Source organism: Takifugu flavidus, chromosome 18, assembly GCF_003711565.1.
Source record: "Takifugu flavidus isolate HTHZ2018 chromosome 18, ASM371156v2, whole genome shotgun sequence".
Taxonomy (NCBI): domain Eukaryota; kingdom Metazoa; phylum Chordata; class Actinopteri; order Tetraodontiformes; family Tetraodontidae; genus Takifugu; species Takifugu flavidus.
Window position 1 is genome coordinate 4,101,673 of NC_079537.1, and position 24,194 is coordinate 4,125,866.

At 45.7% G+C, this 24,194-nt stretch overlaps 4 protein-coding genes across 6 annotated transcripts; 3 read left to right on the forward strand and 1 right to left on the reverse strand.

The window, feature by feature from the left end:
* The first annotated feature begins 462 nt into the window (after window positions 1–462).
* si:ch211-256m1.8 (uncharacterized) lies at window positions 463–8,064 on the forward strand. 2 transcript variants are annotated; one of them, XM_057013896.1, is made up of 4 exons: window positions 463–588; window positions 2,314–2,772; window positions 2,992–3,396; window positions 3,898–8,064. In XM_057013896.1, the coding sequence occupies exons 2-4, from the start codon at window positions 2,329–2,331 to the stop codon at window positions 7,780–7,782; spliced, it is 4,734 nt and encodes a 1,577-aa protein (XP_056869876.1). In that variant the 5' UTR covers window positions 463–588; window positions 2,314–2,328; the 3' UTR covers window positions 7,783–8,064. The 2 variants fall into 2 exon arrangements, with proteins under 2 accessions (XP_056869876.1, XP_056869875.1); XM_057013895.1 differs by lacking the exon at window positions 463–588 and adding an exon at window positions 1,007–1,155.
* LOC130514369 (uncharacterized) lies at window positions 1,481–24,120 on the forward strand. 2 transcript variants are annotated; one of them, XM_057013897.1, is made up of 13 exons: window positions 1,481–1,491; window positions 19,252–19,335; window positions 20,184–20,276; window positions 20,367–20,507; window positions 20,583–20,735; window positions 21,268–21,381; window positions 21,467–21,523; window positions 21,607–21,738; window positions 22,650–22,763; window positions 22,837–22,914; window positions 23,000–23,039; window positions 23,117–23,171; window positions 23,249–24,120. In XM_057013897.1, exons 2-13 carry the CDS (start codon window positions 19,330–19,332, stop codon window positions 23,982–23,984), a joined length of 1,719 nt encoding a protein of 572 aa, XP_056869877.1. In that variant the 5' UTR covers window positions 1,481–1,491; window positions 19,252–19,329; the 3' UTR covers window positions 23,985–24,120. The 2 variants fall into 2 exon arrangements, with proteins under 2 accessions (XP_056869877.1, XP_056869878.1); XM_057013898.1 differs by lacking the exon at window positions 1,481–1,491 and having other exon boundaries at window positions 19,202–19,335; window positions 21,607–21,696.
* Window positions 9,030–14,039, forward strand: mief1 (mitochondrial elongation factor 1). Its single transcript, XM_057013901.1, has 6 exons — window positions 9,030–9,155; window positions 9,916–10,224; window positions 10,425–10,578; window positions 10,659–10,839; window positions 11,245–11,516; window positions 11,633–14,039. Exons 3-6 carry the CDS (start codon window positions 10,432–10,434, stop codon window positions 12,470–12,472), a joined length of 1,440 nt encoding a protein of 479 aa, XP_056869881.1. The 5' UTR covers window positions 9,030–9,155; window positions 9,916–10,224; window positions 10,425–10,431; the 3' UTR covers window positions 12,473–14,039.
* napsa (napsin A aspartic peptidase) lies at window positions 14,213–17,686 on the reverse strand. Its single transcript, XM_057013903.1, has 9 exons — window positions 17,507–17,686; window positions 17,203–17,329; window positions 16,632–16,755; window positions 16,073–16,191; window positions 15,743–15,936; window positions 15,255–15,377; window positions 15,003–15,147; window positions 14,808–14,906; window positions 14,213–14,509 (listed from the first exon to the last, which is right to left on the reverse strand). Exons 1-9 carry the CDS (start codon window positions 17,572–17,574, stop codon window positions 14,336–14,338), a joined length of 1,173 nt encoding a protein of 390 aa, XP_056869883.1. The 5' UTR covers window positions 17,575–17,686; the 3' UTR covers window positions 14,213–14,335.
* Window positions 24,121–24,194: the final 74 nt, after the last annotated feature.

Sequence of the window (24,194 nt, forward strand, 5' to 3'; positions counted from 1 at the left end):
TCCTGTTCTTGGGTGACAGAAGGTGTGCTGTGCTGCTGTTGACCGTCTAGCTGCAATAGAAGAGAAAGAAAAGGCCAGACATGCATAATTATTGGAGAATTCAGCCACCATTAAGTCAGCAGCAACCTTTTAGACTTACAAAGAGGTAAGAGGGAAAGTGTTCCTAAAATTAAGGTCAGATATGTGGAATTCATTGGGCCAAACTGTGACAGTGTCATAGGCCATTGCCAGTAATCCAACACTTTTGTCATCTTTTGGATATCTGAGGCCCATGTTCACTAACGGCATTCATCTTAAGACATTCACTCGCTCCCTGCTTAATAAATCTGTGTATGCCTAATTCCAACCTCATGGAATCATTGTGGGATCAACATGAAGCTTTTCTGAATGAACAAAATAAACTGGAATGAGAGAGAGAGAGAGAGAGAGAGATTCTGTGTGTGTGTGTGTGTGTGTGGGGGGGGTAACTTAATTGGAATCACTAGTTTTTTATTAGGGATGAACACTGGTGTGTCCAGTCCAGAGCTTACTTGTCAGTGACTGCCCTGCTGTCGACTGGTCAGGTTTTACGGAAGATTCTGTGCTCTGGTGAGTGTTTTTATCTGTTAAAATGATCAATAATTTAGGTAGGAGCAGGAATATTGGCACCCGGTGAATCATCAGTTTGCTCTTTTAAAAAAGTATGGTCTAAAAAAACAAACTTCTTCGTCACCATAGAGCAATAATTTAAGTAAAACGAATCCGATTTTCTTCTCTTTGCCATCAGATTATGATTTTAAAACAACACAGGCAAATTAGAACCCTTATTTCTGTATTGTGTGTTTTAAAAAGAGCTCTGTTTTGGGTCAAACACGCTTTTGAACAAATGGAAACCAATCCTCAACTCAACTCAACAATATCTTTTTAGATTTTTGTCTCTCTCGTGAATAAATAAAAGTCCAGTTTAGTTTCCCTGCAGTTATCGATCATCACGTCACTCAGCTTTTTCATAATGTTCCTAATGAGGCACAATTAACGCAGCCAATCAAAGAGCAGGACTGTGGGCGGGGAGAAGGAATTTGATTGCTTAATTGGAGTCAGAAGTTCTTTATTAGAGGGAGCCTTGTGGGCGGGGTTGTGTGGAGTCCTCCTCGCCGCTGTCAGCCGTCGTGTCAGGTTCGTTAAAACTTTCTAATCAGTCTTTTTGACGAAATAAAGCGCTTGTTTAAGTTAAAGTCGATATTTCACGGCACAGACTTGATCAGAGATCGTCTTCAGAAGCCTCTCTGATGCCAGCAGCTTTTTAAAATCTGATCTGAAGCACTTGCTGAATAAAGCCAAGTTTTACTCAAAGTGTTCAATCGAGTGGTTTCAAGATCAAATCAGGTTATTTATTTTATTTTTTTTTATTTTATTTTTTTTAAGTGTTTCAGTGCTGTCCGCATTCATCAGTGCGCGCTCCTGCAGTCGCATGACTACTTTGGTTCTCAGACAGACGGCATTGTAGGCAAACTGGTGAGACAAATGAAGAGCAATCTAATTTAGAAGCAGTGGTACAGCGAGGAATGCCGCTGTCGCTGGGACAATGGACGCCACGCACGTAGTCTGACAGGAAAGATTGATTTCACGTGTGAGCAGATGAGCTTGGTTACTGTGGCCTGTAAGACGCACCTGAGGGCTGGCCTGGTTTGACTCTTCGTTCAGAGGCCTGTGACAAGCATTTAAGTCTGCCCATGATGGACACTCCTTAAGTTGCCTGATCATCCAGTTACTTATTTTTTTTTAGGCTCAGGGGTCATTTAAATAAGTGGACAATATGCTTGGCTGCATCTAGGGTTCCAGATTGTGCCTGTTTCAGTTATATGGGGGGTGACAAACCCTGATATTTAAGGTTAAGTAATAAGTAAATGGAACACTGAAATTGAGAAACTGCCCCCTCAAAATCCAGATTCCAAACAGGAGTAGACTCCTGGACATGGATTATTTTTTTCCACCATTGAATGATACACCAGTGGCTTTTGAAATTGGGGCAGAACCTGAGCACCATGCTTCAATAATGTAAACTGTAGCAAGGGTGCTGTATTGTACGGGAACATGTTGCTTGTATATGGTGCTAATGTATGTCTGAGGTAACTATGCTTTTTATACTAACACAAAGTAGACTTGGTTTGGTTGATCTACAAACTTGATTGGCTAACAAAGCACTTGGTTAGTTGGACACCAAAACTACTTGATTATTAAACATTTACCTGCTTATGCCCAGCACACTTTCCTAGTTTAATTCTGTAATGTAACTATAATTAACAGTGGTTTTCTTTCACCTTCTCTCTCAAGCCTCCACATAACAAGATGGCCCTTCTCAATTTCCCCATTCCTGATTTGGCCGTGACATTGCAGGAAGTGAATCGTGTCCTTGAGCTTATTTTGAGCCCGGAGCTTTTTTCTGACTTCAAAAATTCAGTGAAACACCAGAGGGAAGTCCTCCTAGAAGTCCAGAAGAAATTTACAACTCTCGCTAAAGACCAAGAGAACTGGGTTACTGAAATTTTCAAGAGGAGCCTGTTGTCCTGCGACGATCCCCTGCCCACCTCCACGGCGCTCCCTTTTGTGCTCCTTCCTTCCCAGGCCAAGCAACGCTCCCAGCTGGGGAGGGCGGCTGCTCTTCTTTGGGCAGCGGCAAAACTACGCGCCGAGCCCTGTTTGCTGGAGGGCAGCACGTCCCTGGAGTGCACCCAGCAGTCGGAGCTATTTGCTGCGACCCGCATTCCTGGCAGAAATCAAGATGAGATTAAGGTGAAGTATGCAGCAGAAACAACTTCTGGCCAGGGTTGTTTGGCTTTCTCTTCAAAGACGGCCTCAATTTGCAATTCACTTATCAGTCAGGATGTGCCACGACATGTCATACTGTTCAGGTTGCACCAAGTTAATTACAACGCATCCAATGGTTCAGGACAATGTATTAGACTTGAAGTAGCTTGGATATTGTAAACATTTGACTCTTCTCATTTTCAGGTCTATCCTGATAGCACCCATGCCATCGTCATTTGTGGCGGTGGTGTGTTCCCCATTGATGTAATGTCCCGGCCTTGTGATGGTAGCGCGCTCTCAGCTCGACCCTTTCGTGACATCTATAACCAGTTGGTCGGCGTGATGGATCAGCCCAGAGCGGCCAAAGAGAATGATCCCTCTGTCATTTGCAGCCTCTCAGCTCTGGACCGCAAATCCTGGGCTGCTTCCAGGGAAGACATTCTGGAGCAAGGAGAGGACACGGCTGTCTCTCTAGGGATGATGGAAAGTGCCCTGCTTGCACTCTGTTTGGATGAAAGCAATGCACCCCCTGAGATGGCTGCTATCCTTGATGCACTTAAGCTTGGAGGTGGAGGAAAAGGGAGTCCAGGCTTCAGATACTATGACAAGGTAATGTGCTGACTCTAAACATGTCTTACTCCAAACCGCAACAAGGTTTTGTAACACTTGCTCACCAGATGCAAAGTATTTGTGGTTGTATTCACTGCCAACATTTCCCTCTTAATGTTTGCAAACTTTGATACCACATTCACTGCTACTTAAAATGTATTGGTGGCTACAGACATGTGTTCTCCTTAAGCCCCTTATGGCTAAGGATGCCATCTTAATATTCATACTACCTATTGTCTTATAAATTATTCAAAAGGCAGAATGTACATCTACCTTGATTTCATTTTGCATAACCAGTGCTGCCATCTGCTGGTAACATGTAAACTAAGTGACATTTCTTTGTAGAACTGTTTTCATACAGACCAAAAATCATCAACACTAAAGTTGAATTGGTGCCTTGAAAAGAATCGACAACTAAAATTGGCATTAGGAATCTGGAAACTCAAGTCTGATTTTTAAGGTGTTCAAACCACGAGTGAAACATGTGTATTGTCCCGGCAGGTCCTGAATGTGGTGGTGTTCAAAGATGGCACAGCTGGAATGCTGTTTGAACACAGTGCTGTGGATGGAATGGTGGCTTGCCTTGTGGCCCATTGTGTCTACACCCTGTCAGAAACCAGCGAGCTAAACCTGGTCTGCAATACCACAGAAAACATGAATGGACCCTCCAAAGAAAATGGTGATACAGCTCTTCCAGCTCCCCTGATGTTTTCCTTCAACACTCTGAACATGCAAAAATCAGGCCTTGACGCAGGACTACCCCAACAAGTGCTTTCTTTTGATGTGATCTCGTACCCTGATGCTTTTTCAGCTCTCAGAGGACAGAGAGGCCTGTTTGATGCTTGGATCAACTTCTCCTTGCAGCTTTCCCTGAGAGAGACCTTTGGGGAGTCTGCTGCTAATCGCTTCCTGATTGTCACCCCAACCCACATGCGCCACTACAAACATGGCCGCTGTGATCCGACATACTCGATCACAGTGCACTCTCGCAAATTAGTAGATGCATTGGCTTCCTACTTTGGTTCAGAGAACACAATTGAGTACTCAACTGATCTGCTCCACTTGTTCCATGTTGCTTTTATGGAGCATAAACGCCTGATCAAAAATACCAAGAAAGGTCAAGGTGTTGGTCCCCATATAGCCACCCTGCGTCAATCATTACCCTCTGACAACCCCCTGAAGGAGTACCTGGATCATTTCCGTTGTCCGCCTGTCTACATCACAGGCACAGACGTGATGGAGCCTGTGGAGTGTCTAGTAGGAAATGTTTATGCCCCCAACCAGTTGGCTGTAGGCTACCTCTGGAGACGGGACAAGGTTTGCATTGTGCTAAATGGGAATGGAAAATTTTGCCTGTCATTGGGGAAGCTTCAAAAAAGTCTGAAGAAAAACCTGGAGTTGATGATGCTGCTTGCTGTCCAGGATGCTATTGCACACCAAATGGGAGCACAGGAGTCTATATTCAAAGAGTGTCAAACTGACAAACGGGATGGTGAGATGACTCGTCGCCAAGAGAATTCAAAGGGTCTAGGCTCTGAAGTTAACTCGGACTACACTCTGGTCATTCATGGGGGTGCTGGAGAAGACATGATGCTGAACACCAAAGAGATGAAGCTTGTAGAGTTTGCCTTGGAGGCAGCTTTAACTGTAGGTTCCCAAATGCTTCAAAATGGAGGCAGTGGCCTGGATGCTGTTCAAAGATCAGTGGAAGCTCTGGAGAACTGTTTCTTGTTTAATGCAGGTAAAGGCTCTGTGTTAAACAAAGATGGAAAACATGAAACCGAAGCAACCATTGTTGATGGCAATGAAAAGAGATCTGGGTCAGTTGCTTGCTTGCAAAGTGTGAAGAACCCCATAAAAGCAGCCAGATGTGTCATGGAAAAAAGCTCACATTCACTCATTGTTGGAGAAGGAGCTGAAGAGTTTTTGAGTGGGTTGGAAGAAAAACAGGAGTTTGTTGCACCCGAGTATTTCTACACTGATGTACGTCACAGAGAGCTCATGGCAAAGATCAACCGCATAAATCCTTCTAAAGTTCACCCTCAGACAGTTGGTGCTGTGGCCCTTGATCGATTTCAAAAACTGGCAGCTGCCTCCTCAACAGGTGGGCTGGTTGGAAAGCTGAAAGGGCGAGTTGGAGATACAGCAGTAGTAGGGGCAGGAATATATGCTGATGACAAGGTTGCGCTTGCATGCTCTGGTGATGGTGATATATTTTTGAGACACACGGTTGCACAGAAAATAGCTAGTCTCTACCACCACAAAGGACCCCATCTCAGGCAGGCATGTAAAGAGGTGATGGCAGAGAACCTGGATGGAACCTGTGCAGGCATTATAGCTGTGGATGGTAAAGGTGAGGCAATTATTGAAACAAATGGCAGTGTCATGTTTGTGGCATCAGTGGTAAATGGCATTTCAAAGGTGGAGGTCCTTAGGCCCATGACAAGCTACTCAAATGTAATCTGGGAAACTGACGATCTGGTTGCATATCTTAATCCCAAACCGTGGACACCTGGGTCATCCATTCTGACTAGAAAGACTCTCGGTGGGCCAAGCAGTATCTTTCAGTTGGCTGTACATGATTTTGTGGCTATGCTACATGGTGCAAGAGCAGTTTCAAACTTGTTATGTGAGAGACTGGGGGTGCAGCGATGTGCCTTGGTTTTCAATCCAACCCCAGGGGAACCAGCTTGCCTAAAAATCCTTCCACTTCATGGCCTGGAGGCAAAATGGCAGCCCTATCTTTCCATTGAAGAAGAGTTCCACCCTTGCAGTCCAGGTTATTGCACTTCAAAAAGTGGACCCCGTTGGGACGATGAAGAGCTGGCTGAGGTTCAGATCCAGATTAGAACCGGACTTCCAAATTCAGCTGGGGAGTTGTGCTTTGACTTCTTTGGAGATGCCTCTTGTGAAAACTTGTTCAGTCGTATTGTACGTGGAGAGCAACAACAATGGCGAGTCTGGGAAGATGATCAGCATATTGCCTTTTTGACCCCATACCCCAACTCTCCAGGACTTACTGTTATGGTGCCACGCAAGCCACTGTCCAGCAACATATTTAAATTGGAGGACGATGACTACAAAGCTCTAGTCCTAGCCACTTATAAAGTTGCTAAGCTCCTGGAAAACACGATGAAAACCAAAAATGTTGGCCTGATGGTTGAGGGCTTTGAGATCGACTACGCCCATGTGAAGCTGATTCCTTTGTTGCCGTCCCCTGATGGTAGCATTCCTACTGAACTGCATTCAGAATTCCACAAAAACTATCCTGGCTATGTTTCCTCACTGGATGGTCCAGCTGCAGACCCTGTTGAAATTGAAAAGCTTCACTCCAAGATTATGCAGTGCCGTCCTCCTCATTCATGGAAAGACCCAGAATCTCACTCCATGCTGGCCATCAATAACCACTGGTATCGCAACCTGTTCCAGATTCAGAACACTCTGTTCCACAGCACAGTGGACTATTTTCACACTTCATGCCAGTATTCTTATGCCCTAACCCCAGTCACATCAGATACTATCTCCTCCCCCTTGGGCCTTGGATCTGACTCTGAGCCTGTTTCTGTTAACCTGCTGGGTCAGGATGTCTATTTGGCTGACTCGATGCAGTTTTCACTTGAGTATTTCCTTCGCTTCCAGGATAATCTACCCGGGGTGTACTACATATCTCCCAGCTTCAGAGGCGAAGATCCTGATTCCACTCACTTAAACCAGTTCTACCATGTGGAGTGTGAACTTGTGGGTGGCATTGAACAAGCGATTGCCATAGCAGAGAGGTACTTGGCTCACCTTACCAAGTCCATGTTGAAAAATCACTCTGACATGATCCTCAACACTGCTGGGACCCTTGAGCATGTCACTGCCCTGCTGGAGAAGCTGGATGGAAAGACCCCACTTCCAAAAGTCCCACTGGATGACGCCATCTCCATGATGCCCTCGGCTGACTGTTTTGAGTGGGTGCAGGATGGTCAGCCCCAGTATGGCAGAAAGCTAACGCGCAAAGGGGAGCGCTTCCTGATTAAGAAATTTGGTAGCGTGGTTTGGCTGACTGAAATGGATCACTTAGGAGTTCCGTTCTACCAGGCATACGTTGAGGGCACAGGGCAAAAGAAAGCCAAAGCAGCTGACCTTCTCTTTGGACTGGGGGAGACTTTGGGACTGGGTGAACGTCATCTTGCTCCAGAGACGGTGGAGGCTGCCCTGAGGCAGCATGCTGTGCAGGTCAAGTCCTACAAATGGTACATCAACATGCGGCAGGTGAAACCCATGCGCACTAGTGGCTGGGGCATGGGTTCCGAGAGGTATTTGTGTTGGCTCCTTCAGCATGACGATATCAGAGATGTTGTCATCATTCCCAGGATGAAAGGAATAAAGTACATGCCCTGAGTGCAAGTTCATATTGCCTTTCAGTCTTGGATGATGTCTTGAACGCTTGGATATACAGATGGCCAGAAAACACCCACAGCTTGTTGTTGGACACTTGAACTTGTAATGCCAAGTTTGTGTGAATGCAGATTTTTCTGCTCTTCAACATTGTGACTGTGTATCTTCTGACTTTGGCTCTAAGGTTGCTTTGTACACATTCCCTGTGCTGTAATCTTGAAATGCCATCTTGTGTCTAGCAGTTAAGCTTCTGAATTGTTATGAATAAACTGAATTTGCATGAAATTACTGGATTTCTTCGTACATTTAATACAACTTTAAAGTTGTCACTATGTAGGTGGGTTCTTTAAAATTAAACACCTGATGACATTTTTAGCACAAATTCCCAAAAGTACAGTACATCACAAAGGGTAGTCACTGATCTCTTTACAATGATGCATTCAAGTCTTTCAACACTTAACGGCCCATACAGTATTTGGTTTGTAACCAGACTTCATGACCAGGCTTTTGTTCCATCACATGACATTTAAGTTCTGATTGGGGAGGAATGCAGCCTGTCTCTCTCAATTCGGTCTATAGAAATTTAATTTCCCCAAATTTTTAAATTTAATCAGGCATGTCAAACTCAGTCCTTGAGGGTCACGATCCTGCCGGGTTTTCTATTCCCACTGAATGCATTTTCAGCCTGGTAGGACAGAAAGCCCGGCAGGATCATGGCCCTCGAGGACTGAGTTTGACAAATGTGAAACCATTACTCCTAATAGTAATTCATTGTGGATGATGCTTGAACTGCAATGTCAACAGCTTGCAAGCTAAAGCACAATGCAGCAGGGTCGGCTGCTCACATATGGGGGAGAGCTGCTCCCTCACATGGGGAGAGCCCAGCAGACCTGAGAACCTCTACTAGCGTCTCTCCATTCTTTGGGTAGTTGGAAGTCCCACACGTGGTTCTGCGCCTTTCCATGTGTTAAATAATTGGTCTTAAATTCTGGTAGTCTTGGTCATTCTTTTCGCAAAAAGATAATCGAACCAAGGGAAGAAAGAAGCGAAGTCGACTTTCGACAGTTGGAGCCCGTTTGTTGTCGTTTGTTCGTCTTTATTTAACATAAAATGAGAACATATTACTTCAATTACGTTAAACCACTAAAATGCATGACTCGTGTTTAAAAAAGATGTATATGATGTATGTATAATGAAACATGCAGATAAAATCACGGTTAATATTTATAAATATACATTTGAACAGGACAATATCAACCCGGATGTAATCCGCCAACAGACTATTATTTCCGGGTGTCAGTGTCGCGTCTGACCCCCGGCTTGGACATTTTTCCGCCTCTGTTTGAAGCAAAAACCTTTGATGTAATTTCTTAAACGTAAGTTTGTTCGTATTTCTTTTGTGTTTACTCTGGTATTTAAGCTTCCAACGTGTCCATAAACGAGCGTGTCTTGTCACCAAGCATGGCTAACGGTAAGGTCAGGCTAATGGCTAGTTAGCTCGTTAAGCTAATAGCCAAGTCAATATTCAAGAGATGTGTAACTTTGCGTTCAGACAGCCATTTTCTAACCTTAACTTCGTTTAAGGCAAAATCGAATTACGGCTTCTAGAAATCCTGGACTGTAATGGCTCTTTGTCTGAAGTGGGTTAGTCATTGAGAAGTTTTTGAGGCTAGCTAGTATTTTATAAGATATTGCTTGTATTCATATATTGTTGTTATTGAGGGGCTTTTTTGGTTCTTAAACTGATTTCATCACCACAGCACACACAAACTTTATACTGGCGGCGGTTCTGAGTTATACCACAATGCTATTGTAGGTGCTCATTAATTAACTGTGAGGTAAGAATCTAATGAACCAATGTAGTTGTTGCCTCTGTAATAGATGAGCTTGGGCATAAAGAAGCCCCCCACCTCCCAGGAATGTTTGTCTCACAACAGATTGATTATTAACAACTAGTTGCAGGCCATTAGCTATCACATGATAGTCAGTGTGTACTTGCAATAGTCTTTCAGATTAGATCAGCACAGCACCCAAGTCTATTCCTTCCTTATTAATATACTTTGTCTATAACTCCTTTTGGCCCAATATAAAGCTTTTAAATTAAGCTAAATATGATACATCTTATCACTTTCCCAGGAGCCAGGGTGTCCCCCATCTTCATGTGTGATTCCTAATGGGCGGCTGGTCTCGCAGCGCTGTGCTGGAGCTGTACCGGGCGCTGCTCCGCGCAGGGCGTCACCTTCAATACACCGATCGCAATTACTATCGTCACGCTGTGGTTCGAGAATTCCGCCGCTGCCAAGCCCTGACCGCACCCGAGGAGAAAGAGGAAGCCCTGAAGAGGGGCCAGTTCTTCCTTAAAAGTCGCTTGGGTGGTCTTATGTAGGCACAAGGGTTAACAGGTCATCAGGAGGTGGGTTAAACAGTCATCTGGAGGCACACCGGGTAGGTTTACAATGTAATATACTAATACATAAAGACAGTAGATAAATAGAGTTTATAAGGTTGTACTGAAGAGTGTGGTTACTTATTTATTCTCTACTGGATTAAGCCATAAGTAACATTGTCACACAACATTTAGGTTTGTAGAGTGTTCATCTCTGTCTCATTCTTTTTTTCCTCCCTTTTATTGTCTCTGTGTTTAGTGGCAGGATGGCAGGGTGGAATGGAAACCGTAAAGGCAAGAAAGATGACAATGGGATTGGCACAGCCATTGATTTCATGCTTTCTAATGCTAAGCTTGTGCTGGGAGTGGGTGGAGCAGCCATGCTTGGCATAGCAACTCTGGCTGTCAAAAGAGTGAGAGCTTTGCATCGACCCTTTATTCTTTCCTGCTTTTTATTTCTGCATAATGTCATGGACGCTGTGTTGCTTCACAGATGTACGACCGTGCCATCAGCGCTCCCACCAGCCCCACCAAGATGGAGCAAAGTGGAAAGAAAAGTTGGGAGGAGCCAGTGTGGATGGGTTCCTCCCCGCGGGTGTTGAACCATGACATGAAGTCCACTGTTAGCAGGTCACTGCAGTCTTTACCCACTTCTTCACACGCTCTGGAGCCCGGTGAGTGAAAGAAAGTGTAGATTAAATGTCGGCCATATTATGTTACCCAAAATAGGCCCGTCAATTGTGTTTTATATGACTTCTCTCTGACAGACAGACTCTTTGGAGGATTCTTGCTCTTCCTTTACAGTGGGTGTTGGCTCTAGCTAATGCTGTAGTGTCACCAGCTAGTTTGCACTAATATGACATCCATAAACACTTTAATGTCTTAGATTGTATTGACTCAGATATTTGAAATCCAACCTTTATGTCTCCCACATTCTGTACCCCTGTATCCCTTCCAGATTACTTATCCAGAGTAAATATTAGCGGTTTGCAGTTGGGCTGTGATAAACAGTCTGGTGATGTAACGTGTGTTAGAATAGATACTTTTCCGCTGTTGGTGATGATTTTGAACTCCCTCAGACTGTCTGCGGAGGGCCGTGGGCCGAGCCGTTGCGGGAGGGAGTGGCCCTTCCCAGTCAGACATGCTGCGGGCTCGGATGCGTCTGTCGCTGCAGGAGCACCTGTGGGAATTTTATAAATGCAATGTCAACATCCCCGCTGAAGAGCAGGCTCTGGCGAGAAAGGCGGCCCTCGACATCTGCGCTGAGCTCCGAGTGTTCCTCCACGCCAAACTGCCCGACATGCCCCTCAGAGAGATGTACCTCAGTGGAAGCTTGTATGATGACCTCCAGGTGAGAGATTAGAGATCCCACACTGTCGGTACGGCATGTTTACAAGAGTTGTGGCTACATATTCTACTTTTATAATATCGTTCAATGTTTAATAATAGTATTTACTACCTGTGCAGGTGGTGACAGCAGACCACGCCCAGCTCATGGTACCTCTCGTCTTGGAAAAGAACCTGTGGTCGTCCATCCCTGGAGAGGACACTATCATGAACGTTCCGGGTTTCTGGCTCATCCGCAGGGAGAACCTGGAGTATTTCCCACGCAACAGCAGCTACTGGGACCGCTGCATGGTCGGGGGTTACCTCTCTCCTAAGTCGGTCCTGGAGGTTTTTGACAAGCTTGTAGCTGGATCCATTAACTGGCCAGCCATCGGGAGCATCCTGGACTACGTCATCCGTCCCGTGGTACCCTCAGAAACGCTCACCTTGGAGGTTCAGTATGAAACGGATAGAAAGCTGTACGTGGATTTCCTGCCCTTGCTTGTGATGGAGGACGGAACGTCGCTGATTGCCAAACCTCACCGACTTGCCGCAGAGCGTCACGAAAACCTGTGGCGGGAGAGCTTCCGCGTGGCCGAGACGGCACGGCTCAGGGCCCTCGATCAGGAGGACGGAGGCTGCCGATGCACCTGCCTAAAGGTGGCGAAAGCGGTGTGCAAGCTCAACCCGGCGCTGAACCGGCTCAACGCCAGCCAGCTCACCAACGCCATACTGCTGCTCTGTGAAAAGGAAGGCGACTGGACTCAGGAAGCACTGGCCGACCGCTTCCTTCAGTTGCTACGGGCGCTGGTGGGACACCTGGAGGCTGGGACACTGCCCTGCGCCCTCAGTCCCAAAGTGAACTTGTTCTGCGAGCTTACCGAACAGGAAGTGGACGAGCTGGGATATACGCTTTACTGCGCCCTCTCAGATCCAGAGGGTCTGCTGAGAAGCGCTGCGATGCAGCCCTCCAGTCCGTGATGACCTCATGCTATTCTTAATTCTAAATAAGTATCATATGGTAGTGTGGTTGTAGGGAGGTCCCCGGAACATCTCTCTTCATTCGTGAACGCCTCGGTGACGACCACGATAGCAGCCTCTCAGTGTCGAGGTCAGTCCTCACACAACACCTGCGTAACGTGTGATATAACGCCGCCGCGGCAGAAGGCGTCGTATTAATGAAGTTTAAGAAAAGCCGCGGCGAACTCTGGCTGCTTTTCAGGACCTTCCAGAGAGGACGGACGTGCCCGATACAATCAAATGTTTACTCCGAGGTGGACGTGTGCCTATGTGACAGGGAATATTCTGTAACGATGTATGTGTGACAACTAGAAGGCTAATAAATTGTTGATCTTTCTTTAAGACTCAACATTCTTTTAACTTTGAAATAATGAATTAGTCGTCCTACGAGAATCCAAAGTTCCTGCGAAGAAAACTTCATTAATACACCGGCGGTATTTGGATGCACGTGTGTGGGGTGTGTGTGGGGGGGGGGGGGGGGGGGGGTCCTTGAAAACGAAGCGTTGGGCTCTTTGAGGAGTGAATGCAGAGTGCATGTAGTATTTATCTGACCTGTAAGTCCGAACCAGATGTGGATACACTTGAATAATGTACTGCTGTCTATGTGTGACTCACACCGTCCCGTCATGGGTATAAGGGGTTGTTTGTGACACGAGATCATGTGATCCCCGAGTACAAAGCTGCTTTTTGAATTTAATTTCTTCAGTGTTGTTGAGCCGCAGGATCAACTTCAGCCACTCTTCATACTTCTGCTTCAGCTTCTGTAGCAGCTGCTGGCTGGAGTTGGAGAAGTCTGCTGTACCAAAACGCTGTTAACGTTGCCGCTTTTGTCGTCAGACCCATTCGTCTTGGTCTTAATTTCAGTTCCCTGCCTTGCTCAGTGTGTTGAGCCTTTTTCTGCTAATGGTTCTAGCTTTCTGCAGATTCTGAAGGCCATATTTAAACCCTAATTAGCTCAGAGGTGCCGACCTGGACTGTAGTTCTACCTGTCGCGTCTCTGTGTTGTAATTATAGGTGATCATTCTGAGAGGGACCATTTGACAGAAGAATCTTTGACAGCCAAGGATTTTAAACTGTCTTATGTTCTCACGTTTAGCCTTAGTTTGAGAAGAATCTTTGACGCGTCCTCCTCCTGGCTCCAGACTCCCTGTCTGTAAAGTGTACCATATTTCTGTAGATCTGTCATGAGTTCTTTGAATATTCTCAATATTCATGACGAAACGGGTAAATATTTTTGTATTTATTCTACATTTGTTACCAAAAAGAGGTTTATTTCCATTGATTCTACTGAATCAATATAGCCGTATGTCCCATAAGACCTGGTTAATGTCACAAATCACCACTGGACCTGGGTGGGGGCGGTCCCAATGCCACATTCTTATGTTCTTCGCAAGAAAATAAAACCCCAAAGTCGCTATATGTCTGACATATTGGCCATAATGCTGTGTTGCATGCTATGTAGATATATATTTTCCAGGTCTGGAGGACTGTGCAGCACTTTGTAACTTTCATTAAATGTTGCAACTAAGCTCCTGTATCTCCGTCATTTCCCTGTAACCTTTTCAAACTTGAGGGTTTTGTTGTCTTGGTTTTGTTTTTCTTGGCTTGGGGGGGGGGGGTTAGGTTGCATTGGTTAATATTTGCTTAGTACACCTTTCCCGGAGAGCAGCTTTAGCCAGATAATCCTTCATTTGCAAGAAATTGATTCAAACACAAGCTTTATTGAATGAGCTGACCTGAGCAGTCCCTAGATCTTAAGGATTGTTCTTTCTTTAGAATCTACTGAACCACGGCTCGTCTGGGTGTGATTGAAACATTGCATCGCTAAAGCGGCGGGCTATTTTGCGAGGGCAAGCCCACGCGGTCCGCATCCCTGTCAAAGACGGTGTAGTACTTCATGATGAAGACGTCTCCCAAGTTCCACAAAGGTGCTGCAGGAGGGCCCATATCCAAGGCCATGAAGAGGGACTGACAGACTGCTGGACCCCTGCCCATTTCCTGTGTGCCCAGAAATTGTTTAGACCACCGTATGTACCAAGATGCTAAGATCTCGGTATTGCTAATATAGAGCTGAGGAAGGATTCTGAAACTTGATGCAAAACCTTTTCATAAATGCCAAAAAGTCTAGAAAACTCCCAGATTAACCAACAGAAATGAGTATTTCAGGTAGAAATGATAAGCCCTTGTATCAAGCAATCTTCTGTGAACTCCTTAGTTCATCAAGAATTCCCAAGGTTCTAATTTAGACTTGCTTTGTTTGGCACGATAATGATGCGTGTGTGTGCGTGCGCTCTACCTTCCAGATGTAATCCTCTGGGTTCAGGGGAAACAGTTTCCCTCCAATGTTGAAGGAGATGACGGGCAGAGAGGGAATCAGCTCACAGTCAATGATGTTCTAGAAGGGAGGCAGGGGAGAGGAGACGGTGCTGAAGGTGTGTTTCAATCATCGGGCAGCACCTTTCCTCACTGGTCTTGAAAGAGCCGGCTGCACCTCGTCCTTTTGCCTCGACATGCCTGGGATCGCGTTGTGCAGCGCTCTGATTTCCTCTGAAGGACCGGTTATGAGGCTCGTTCCCGTGTCAACGATGGTTTGGCAACTGGGTTTACAGAGGCTCAGCTGGTCACCAACACTGATCCTTTACAAAGAAACACAGAGTTGCATCTCTCCGCTTCCAAAACAAACAGAAGGAGCCGAAAGTGTGTCAACAAGCATTAGTGCCCCAGCTCATTCACAGCGTCTCACCCGTTAACCTCGATCTGCCAGTAGGCCTTTCGCGTGACGTTGACGTAGTGCAATTCTCCGGCATAGTGCTCCGGGTTAAGCCCCCCTAGTATCAGCTGTCCACCTATAGCTGCCTCTGGGTCTCTGCAAGGAACAGAACAAAGAATATGCTCAAAAGGGCAACTTTTTAACAGCTCGTGGTGCTTCCACTCTAGAACTGTTCGTTCCACTTTAAACTAACCTAACTAACTAAGCCTGAAAACGCTTGCAAGTGAACCCTGAGGCGGTTTGCTTAGAGCGTGGACGCAAAAGGACTATCCAGGGAACCAGACAGGAAGTGACATGGAACAACAACCAAGCTTATCCAAAGGACCGACTAGCAGATGTTGAGGTGTTGTTTGTGGTGACCAAACCAACGAACAGTAAAGGAGAGTTTGGTCGCATTTCGAATGTGTATTGTGGAAGTAAACCAAATGAAGGGTGCACCCTCCTCTTATGTTGTTACACACCTGTTCAGGTAAAAGGAGAAAACGTTCTGTGGCAGCAGCTTAGCCGCCATGATCCCGTCGAAAACCGGAGCGATGGTTGAAATGGACGGATAGGCCATGCCCAAGATCCCATCAAACTGAGTATAAATGAAGGTTTCCCCAGGTTGCCTCACTGCTTCTCCAAAGAGCTGGCCAGGCACTTGCAGACCTCCAATCTGCAAGCAGGGGAGCCAGGAGAAGACAGCGGCAAACACCAGTCATTTTAATACACGGAAGGAATGACGGGACCCCCAAAACTGAGGAGTTCCGCTCAACAGGAGGAGTTTGTCAGTGGAAATGTCTGGAACTCACGGAGAGAGTGTCCTTGCTGACGAAGCCAGACAACCTGCCGCTCTGATACTCAATGAAAAACCTCCTGTCGCACTGAACATACGTGCTCGATCTGTAGGACCTGTAATGACGATGGAGGCCTAAAGAGAGGAAAGCCAATGAAGAGGAAAATGTCACTCACCTTCAACTATCTGGCACTTTCCCCCCACCCTCCACACCCCAATTTGAGGCCTGGTCTATAGGTCAAAAAGTCCCCAGGAGCTCAGTCTGCAGGTGACTGGACTAGGGGGGTCAGGAGGTTTCTGGTTTAAGTCCCAGTCACAGACCAAAAAGATGTTAAAAATGGTAAGTTCCCTTTGCGGGATTAATAAAGGCTTTATGGGTCCTTTCATACGCATTAGCGTTACTATACGAATTACTGTTTGTTATTTAAGAACAAACTATGTAAAGTCGAGGTCAGGAGCGGTCTAAACCGGCCCCTGAGGTGAGAGCCTGTAACAGTGGAGCTGAAAGCTCCGATCCAGTGGATGTTTGAAGCGCTCCCAGTCACTCAGTCCATCTCACAAAACACCAAACTCACCACACGCCAGGTACAGGGGAGAGCAGTAAACGGAGGGGACCCAGAGGTCAGAGGAGCCCGTGTCAAACAGCACGGTGAATTCCTGCGGAGGAGTGCCGATGCTGATCTTCCCAAAATACTGGAGCTGTGGAGACAGGAAGCGACCCCACTCAGATTTGCATCGAAACTGCGTCACTTAAGTTCGTTGTATAAGATCAGTCCCAGTGAAATTGGGAAACATTCAAGAGTACTTTATTGATCCCTTTAGGGGGTGTCCACCAGGGAAATTAGCAGTAAACATGTAATCAATGTTATAGAAACATGACAAAACACCCAGAAAGGCACCACAGGAGTGTATGGAACAGTCTGGAATGTGAGGAAGCTTTCTGTGGACGTATTCGGAGCAATTACAACGTCACCCTGCTTGATCATGGAAATTTAAGTCTAATATGTAACCAGTTCTTCCTCTTCCCAAATATTGAACTTGGAGAAGTAGTTTGATCCCTGCGGCGGCACCCTGTTGGGCTGATTTGGTTTTTTAAGCTCCTCCAGTGTGGAGGAGAGCTTTGGCAGCACGTCCACATGGTCTTACATCATAGATGTTGATCAGCCTCACTGCTGGTGACTCGGGGTCCGTAGAGCTGGCTGCAACACGGAGCAGAGACCTCTGATTGTTGCTCATCCGGGGTCGCAGACTCCTCGCTCTATGTAGAGAAATGCTGGAATGAAGGACACACAGGTCAGGGTTGGTGTTGCTCTCATATCCTGAAACGGAACAATGAGCAATTGAGCAGCAGGTAACACTATAACACACACCTCCTCCTTCACTCAACAAGACAAATAAAGATGAATGAAGTCGTGCCGCTTTGACCTAAAGGTACTGTACATTTATTTACCTGGTGATAGCGGCGCTTTCTGTTATCAGCAGCGCCCCGATGATTAAAAATGCCTGGATCCGTGCCATGTCGGGAGAGAAACACCTCAGGTAAGTTCTTTTCTTCGCTACCTGGTGAGCGCGCTCCACACAGCCAAACCAGGACTGCCAAAAGTTCGACTGCGTCCGCGTGTATTTGACTTCCCGCGTTACACGTCCCTGTGGTTGGAGAACGATAGTAGGCGGGGTGTCCTGATTGGTGGAGGGTGGCAGTAGGCTTTATAACCCAAGAGTCAGAGCATCTGGACAGAATCCAGACTGTATAATAGATAGATAGATAGATAGATAGATAGATAGATAGATAGATAGATAGATAGATAGATAGATAGATAGATGATAGATAGATAGATAGATAGATAGATAGATAGATAGATAGAATAGTTTTTATTTGTGTAATTTGGTGGCCTGCTCTTTATTTCGTACCACTTAAGGGTGAGGTGGATGGATGGATGGATGGGTGGATGGATGGATGGGTGGATGGATGGGTGGATGGATGGATGGATGGGTGGATGGATGGATGGAGTGCACATTGAAGAAAGCTTGGGGTTTAATTCCACCTCAGCCTCGTGGCCTGCGTGTGTTTGCCCCAGGTTCCTGTCCCAGTCCAGAAGCATACACAGAGTGACCCATCTCTCACCCTCGATGGGTCATTAAGTGGTCCAGTGTCCTCTCAGACAGCAGCTGGACACGTCTTTACTCAAAAGAGCTGTATCATCTTCGATTCTGGTGTTTTCTTGTGCTCCATCCCTTTTAATTGTGTTGCTCTCTGATCAAACCTGTTCTTGTGTGTGTGTGTTTGTTTGTGTGTGTGTGTTTGTTTGTGTGTGTGTGTGTGTGTGTGTGTCTGCGTGCTCCAGGGTGCCCTCTAGGTTCTTCTACCTCCCTGCTTCCTCTGCCCATCTGTCATACCCTCCACTGAATGTTTGTTCTCTGTTTCCTTTTCTGAGGCGATGTTATCTCAGAAATGAAAAAATAATAATAAAATAATTGGACCATTGTCACATGTCAGTGGTTGGAGCCACGGTCCACTTTCCACGTATAGAGGACTCACGTCTTACGTCACCAGCAGTTGGCGTCATTCATAAAAAGGGGCACCTGTGCGATATTTAGGTTATTGAGGGGCTGAGTAAGGAGTTCATACCTTTTGTTGACCGCTCTTGCTACGCTTTCCTCCTTATTTTGCCCCTCGTAGTTTAGGAGGAAAGTAGCCACAATATCATTGTTGAAATTGTGGTAATATTAAAACAGAACCAACAAGTTGGAAGATTAATCACCCAACAGCCCTGAAAGCCACAGAGGAAAGCAGGCGTACAGAGGAGCAGACACTCACTCAGCCTGTTGAACGTGTTTTAGATGAAATTCTCCACCAAGAAAACACAAAACCTGGCACTGACACAAATGGCTTGTGCGTATGCCCACATATGCGCAGGATTTTCCCTGCTCTCATCAGTTAGACTGCAGGCAGTTGACAGCGTGTTTAAACAATGACTTTTGAAGCGACCAGTTTCCACGTAGAGGCGTGTCAGTGACAGCGTCACCAGATTTTAATGGGTTTTTTCCTTTTTCTTTCCAGTTTAATCCTACACACTGAAGTTATTTTCGAGTGTACGCCCACATATTTTGTCCCTGAGCTGTGACTCATCAGGAATCACACCTTTCTGACTATACAGACTGAATGACAAGGCAGGAGAGGTTTGTGGGCAAACTGGATTTCTGAGAGCATTTCTTCCAATATTAAAGGAATATTAAAGAAAATATTGACAGTGGAGGCTTCATTCCTGTACTATGACAGTAAGGATCAGCTCTTTCTTCTTTACGACATTTATTTATTGGGCTTGTAGAAAGCAGATGAAAAGGCCGATATGGCTGTCATTTCTTATAAAGGTGCAAACAGCCATTTAGTCTGGTGAAACCTGTCATAAATTTCACTTGGCTGCGGAATTCCAAAATTCTTCTGGAATTGACTGCAATTAGCAGGATGGGTGTTGAAATCTCTGCTACAAAATCCAGCAGCATGTGAGCGACAGTCTTATTGGATGAACTGCTCGTCATATCGGTGAAGGTTTGCTTAGTTCATCACTTCATTTTTCTCTGGCTGAGAATGATGAACTTGATCTTTTAAGTCACTCAGTAATAGCAGGATGAGCGCGCTCGCTCTGAAACCAATGAAAGTATTCCGCCCGGTGGGGAGGATGTAATGGAGGGATGGAAAATAAAATAAATAAACAGCTGAAAATATAAGTCATGGTTATTTGGAGATGAATTAAGCACAGTGCAGACGCCCCACAACGGCAGGAAAGCAAGCCTCTTTGCGCTGTTAAATCTGACAATCTTTGCTCACAATCCATCAGAAGTTCTTTATGGCGGTTCACAACACTAAATTTTAGCGCTTGTTTTTGTTGAAAAGAGACCGTCTCACGTTACTTTGAGTGTTCATATTTTTATCGGATCGTCCATGAGATGTGAGTGGACAGAGGACAAATGTTTTGCTGATTTCTGTTGGCACAGTAGTAGAGCTAAAGAAGGCTGTGGCCTAAGTTCCTTCTTAGGTAATGGACGAGAAACCAGGCAACAGCAAACATCTTTTTGAAGCTGTTACTACTTCTACACACACACTTATGGTACGTTCAACTCCACAGCCACTCAATCCGCCCAGGAAAAGCTATGCAATGAAGCCCACCATCACCTATGAAAGTCTGCAGTCTCTCTACGAGGACCCTGATGCGTTACAGGTAAAGGCAGAGCCGGGCTAGCAGCACCGGTTAAAGCTGGTGGAGCGGTGAAGTGGTTATACTGTAAAGTGGCTCTTCATCTCTCGACAGCCTGCTGTCACCGATGGAAACCAGACGGAGGTCAAAGTCAGGCCGGTTCCTCGACCCAGGTCCAAGTTAGTGTCCAAGCCCGAGGTGACCAGTCACAACGATGCCGATGCAGCGGACGCAGGGCACAGCAGCAGCTCGATGGTGAGGCAGCCGGTTTTTTTCAGGCAGTCTCTGTTACACCGAGACATGATGTTTCCGTCTTTGTCCTGCTGTCAGGATTCCCATTTTTATGAATACCTCGCAGACTACAAAAGGCTGCGGCCTGTTCGTCCTCCTCCCAAACCACCGGTGAGCAAGTCGGTAGCCTCTGACAAACCCTCAGCAGGTGAGGGCGGGGGGAATTCCACCGTGAGCCTGAATTCTGAGGAGGTAATTGAGCTGTTCTTATATTTAATGCCTTTATTTTTGACTGCTGACCCTTAGTCTGCTGCATTATGAAGCTTGTGACGTTAAATAAAACTGATGTTTTAGTGTTGTAACAGGCAAAATGACAGAAATAAGCAGTTAGCGTCTGATTTCTATGTTGGTTCTGCGATTCACCAGCTATAAAAAACACAAGACAATTTGCAGGCAGACGAATCGACATGATTTCAGTCAGAAACGGGAGTTTTGTTTGGTTTCAAGCCAGTAAATACAGCAGTGTTTAAACCTTCCATCATAAGTCCCAGTTGGTGGTTTTAAAGCCAAATTCAGACCATGAGAGAGGAGGTAACGCTCCACCTGCAAGTGCAGGGAAATTGAGCAGGTGTCTGAGAGAATAGTAGCACTGGAGGGGCTCCAGGGGCATTTTCATATAAATTTAGTGTTCACATCTGTTCTTATGCATCATAATTTCAAATGATTCAAAGATTTTAAGGAGAACTTCACTGACTATTCTCTCTCTCTCTTCGTTTCTCTCCAGTCTCCAGCTATCACCACTGATGGAACCCATTACACCCCCCCACCCCGACCCCCGCGGCCTCCTCTTCCCTCCACTTACTGCAATACAGAACCAACAATGAGACGTAAATCTGAGGTATATCGGCATTTTACACCTCTCCTTCGACCTCTCCCTTTAACCCAATATTTATGGCATCTCAACGCTCCCGTTTCTTGGCTAGACCCTCTCAGGTGACAGCGAGCGTTCTGGATCTCCGTGGATCGGCTGCAATGATGGGGTGAGTTGTATAAAGCAATTTGGGATGGCAACCAACCATTGAAAAGTGAAATGATTACGCAACCCTGTGTCTTTCACATCCAGGCTGCAGAACATGCAGACAAACCTGTAGTTCCTCCTCGACACTTCCCTCTCTCCCGGCGAGCCTCGGAGAGTGATGTATCACCTGCACAGGTACACAAGAAATCCCCCCTCACACGCGTGAATACAACCAAGGTATTGGAAGACGTCATTGCTGACGTCACGGAAGCTGACATGCACACGGCTCTTTATTACTCTATTTCCGCCTGTGTTATCTCTGCTCTTGCTTTTGGACTATAGAGTGATATCTCAGTCCATCATTAGCTTTCATTCCCCCTCCCACTATTGCTCCCAGTGAGGCCGTTAATAACCAACAAAAGCACGTAATCTTCACTTACGAATCATGCAAACCTTTAAATGCTACATTTCTTATATGAACAAACCACAGATTTTAGCAAAAAAAAAAACAAACAAAAGAAAAAAATGTCGTGATTATTTTTAATGTACTACATCATAATTGCATTACTTTTTTTAATTCTTGCAGCTTGGCACATGTTAATATATTAATTAGGAGCAACATTGGCTGATTTTATTATCATTCTTTGCTCACTTCTCTTGTCAACAGTTGTACATTAAATGTGCACAAAGCTATATTATATATATTATATAAGCTGATTTATTTTTCCGCTGTATTTGAATTTTATTTTTCTAAACCAAGGTCAGATTTAATTTGTAAATATCAAATATTAGGCCTTTTAAAATTTTCAACCCTTTAATTTCATTGCCATATTATGGTATGTCCCACCCTGCCAGCAGGAAAAGGCTGAAATACAGTTCGTTAATGGTGGTACAGGTGCCCAAAAATATATATACACACACACACACCCACAGACATGTAAACTGACCACCTCATAGTGTTGATGAAGAGGAGGGGGGTGTTGAAAAATAACTTTTTGAAAAATAACTACAACAAAAAGTGCCAAGTGTACACGTTGTATGCATTTGGAGGGTAACCTTGCTTGTATGCCTGGATGTGTGTGTAACCATATTTCATATCATGTTAATGTATCTTGGAAGATGTTTTTTGCTGTTGTTTTCTGTCTCAGACGAGACCACCACAACCTCCCACACCTCCACCTAAAGGAGAACAGTCAACGTTCAGTGAGGCAGTATACCGACCCTACCTGCACATTCTACCTGAGGATAATCACCATGTCCTGGTGAGAGGGTCGTAGGTCCTTTCCGTGCATTTAAACACGACGTGCGCTCACATTATTCACTAAACACTTTCAGACAAACGGGAGGTGTGCGCCACGTTTGGGTCAACACCCACGAGATTCTCCTCAGAACGAAAACAAATCGAACACCGAGGTGACTGTTCTCTCCTCCGACTGTGATTCGAGTTACCATGAATTCAGGAGGGTCACTAACTGGAAAATTACCTGTTTTTGTAAAGGAAATCAACATGATGCTGAGATGGTTGAGAAGAGTGTCAAGTAAGCCTATTCTGCTGTCAACAGTTCAATATTAAAATGACAAAAGTTGTTATCACCTGAATCTGTCTTCTCCTCAGAATCAGATTCTTTGGCTCCTTCCTTGTACGGCCTCAGTATAGAGGAAGAAATCAGGTGAACAGGAACTATGAATCCTCTCTGTGCAATTATGACTGACTGGAGACACATTGTTTATGGTTTTCCTGCTACAGATCATTTCAACAGAGAGCTGCAGATCTGAGGAAGGCCCTCCGCCTTTACAGCCTCCTCATGATGAAGCGCAGCGAAAGCCTGCGCGACATCCTCGCAGAGTTCAGCTCCATCTCCTCCAGCCTGGACAAGATGCAGAAGAAGACCAAAACCATGGGCATTGCCGGCGGGACGACGGGAGCGGTGGGAGGCGTGACAGCGGTGCTGGGCATCGCCTTGGCGCCCGTCACCATGGGGACCTCGCTGATCGCCACGGCTGTCGGTGCCGGTATGATGGCGTCCGCCGGGGGCATGGGTGCCCACACGGCCAAGCAGGCCAAAAAGAAGAATGTGACTCGCACGGCTGTTGAGAAACTAGTGGATGATTATAAGCTAACTATTGTGGACCTGGAATACTGCTTGGACTTCATCCTGTCCGTGATGAGCGAGCTGAGGAGGCACGACCTTCCCAGACTGCAGAGATCCGGAGTCGAGACCGAAGCACTGAAGCTGGCGCATCTGTCCCAGTCTGTGATGAGCAGCAGGAACAACTTCAGGAAGGGTTCCGCTAGTGGAATGTCCTCTGAGAGACTGCTTCAGGTTTTTGCCAAAGAACTGGATCAGTATTTCACAGAAAACCAAGGTCAGAAGCTGAAGAAGTCGTGCAGGAGCAGGTTCTCTGGGAGGGTCCGCCTGCTGGCGGAAAATCTGCAAGATGAGCTGGATCACCTGAACTGTATGTGGGAAATGTTCAGCTGAAGCAAAGAACTGGCTGCTGCGTGTGTGCTCATTTGTGTGTGTGTGTGTGTGTGAGAGAGAGACAGTGTTAAAAATCATCAGAATATCTTATTTTTAATAAACCCTTTTGTATTATCTTGAAGTTGTGACTCTAAAACCTGTCCTTCCTTTTGTATGAGTAAATAATACAGTAATATCAGTAACCAGAGTAGCAACATAAAGTGCCTGATA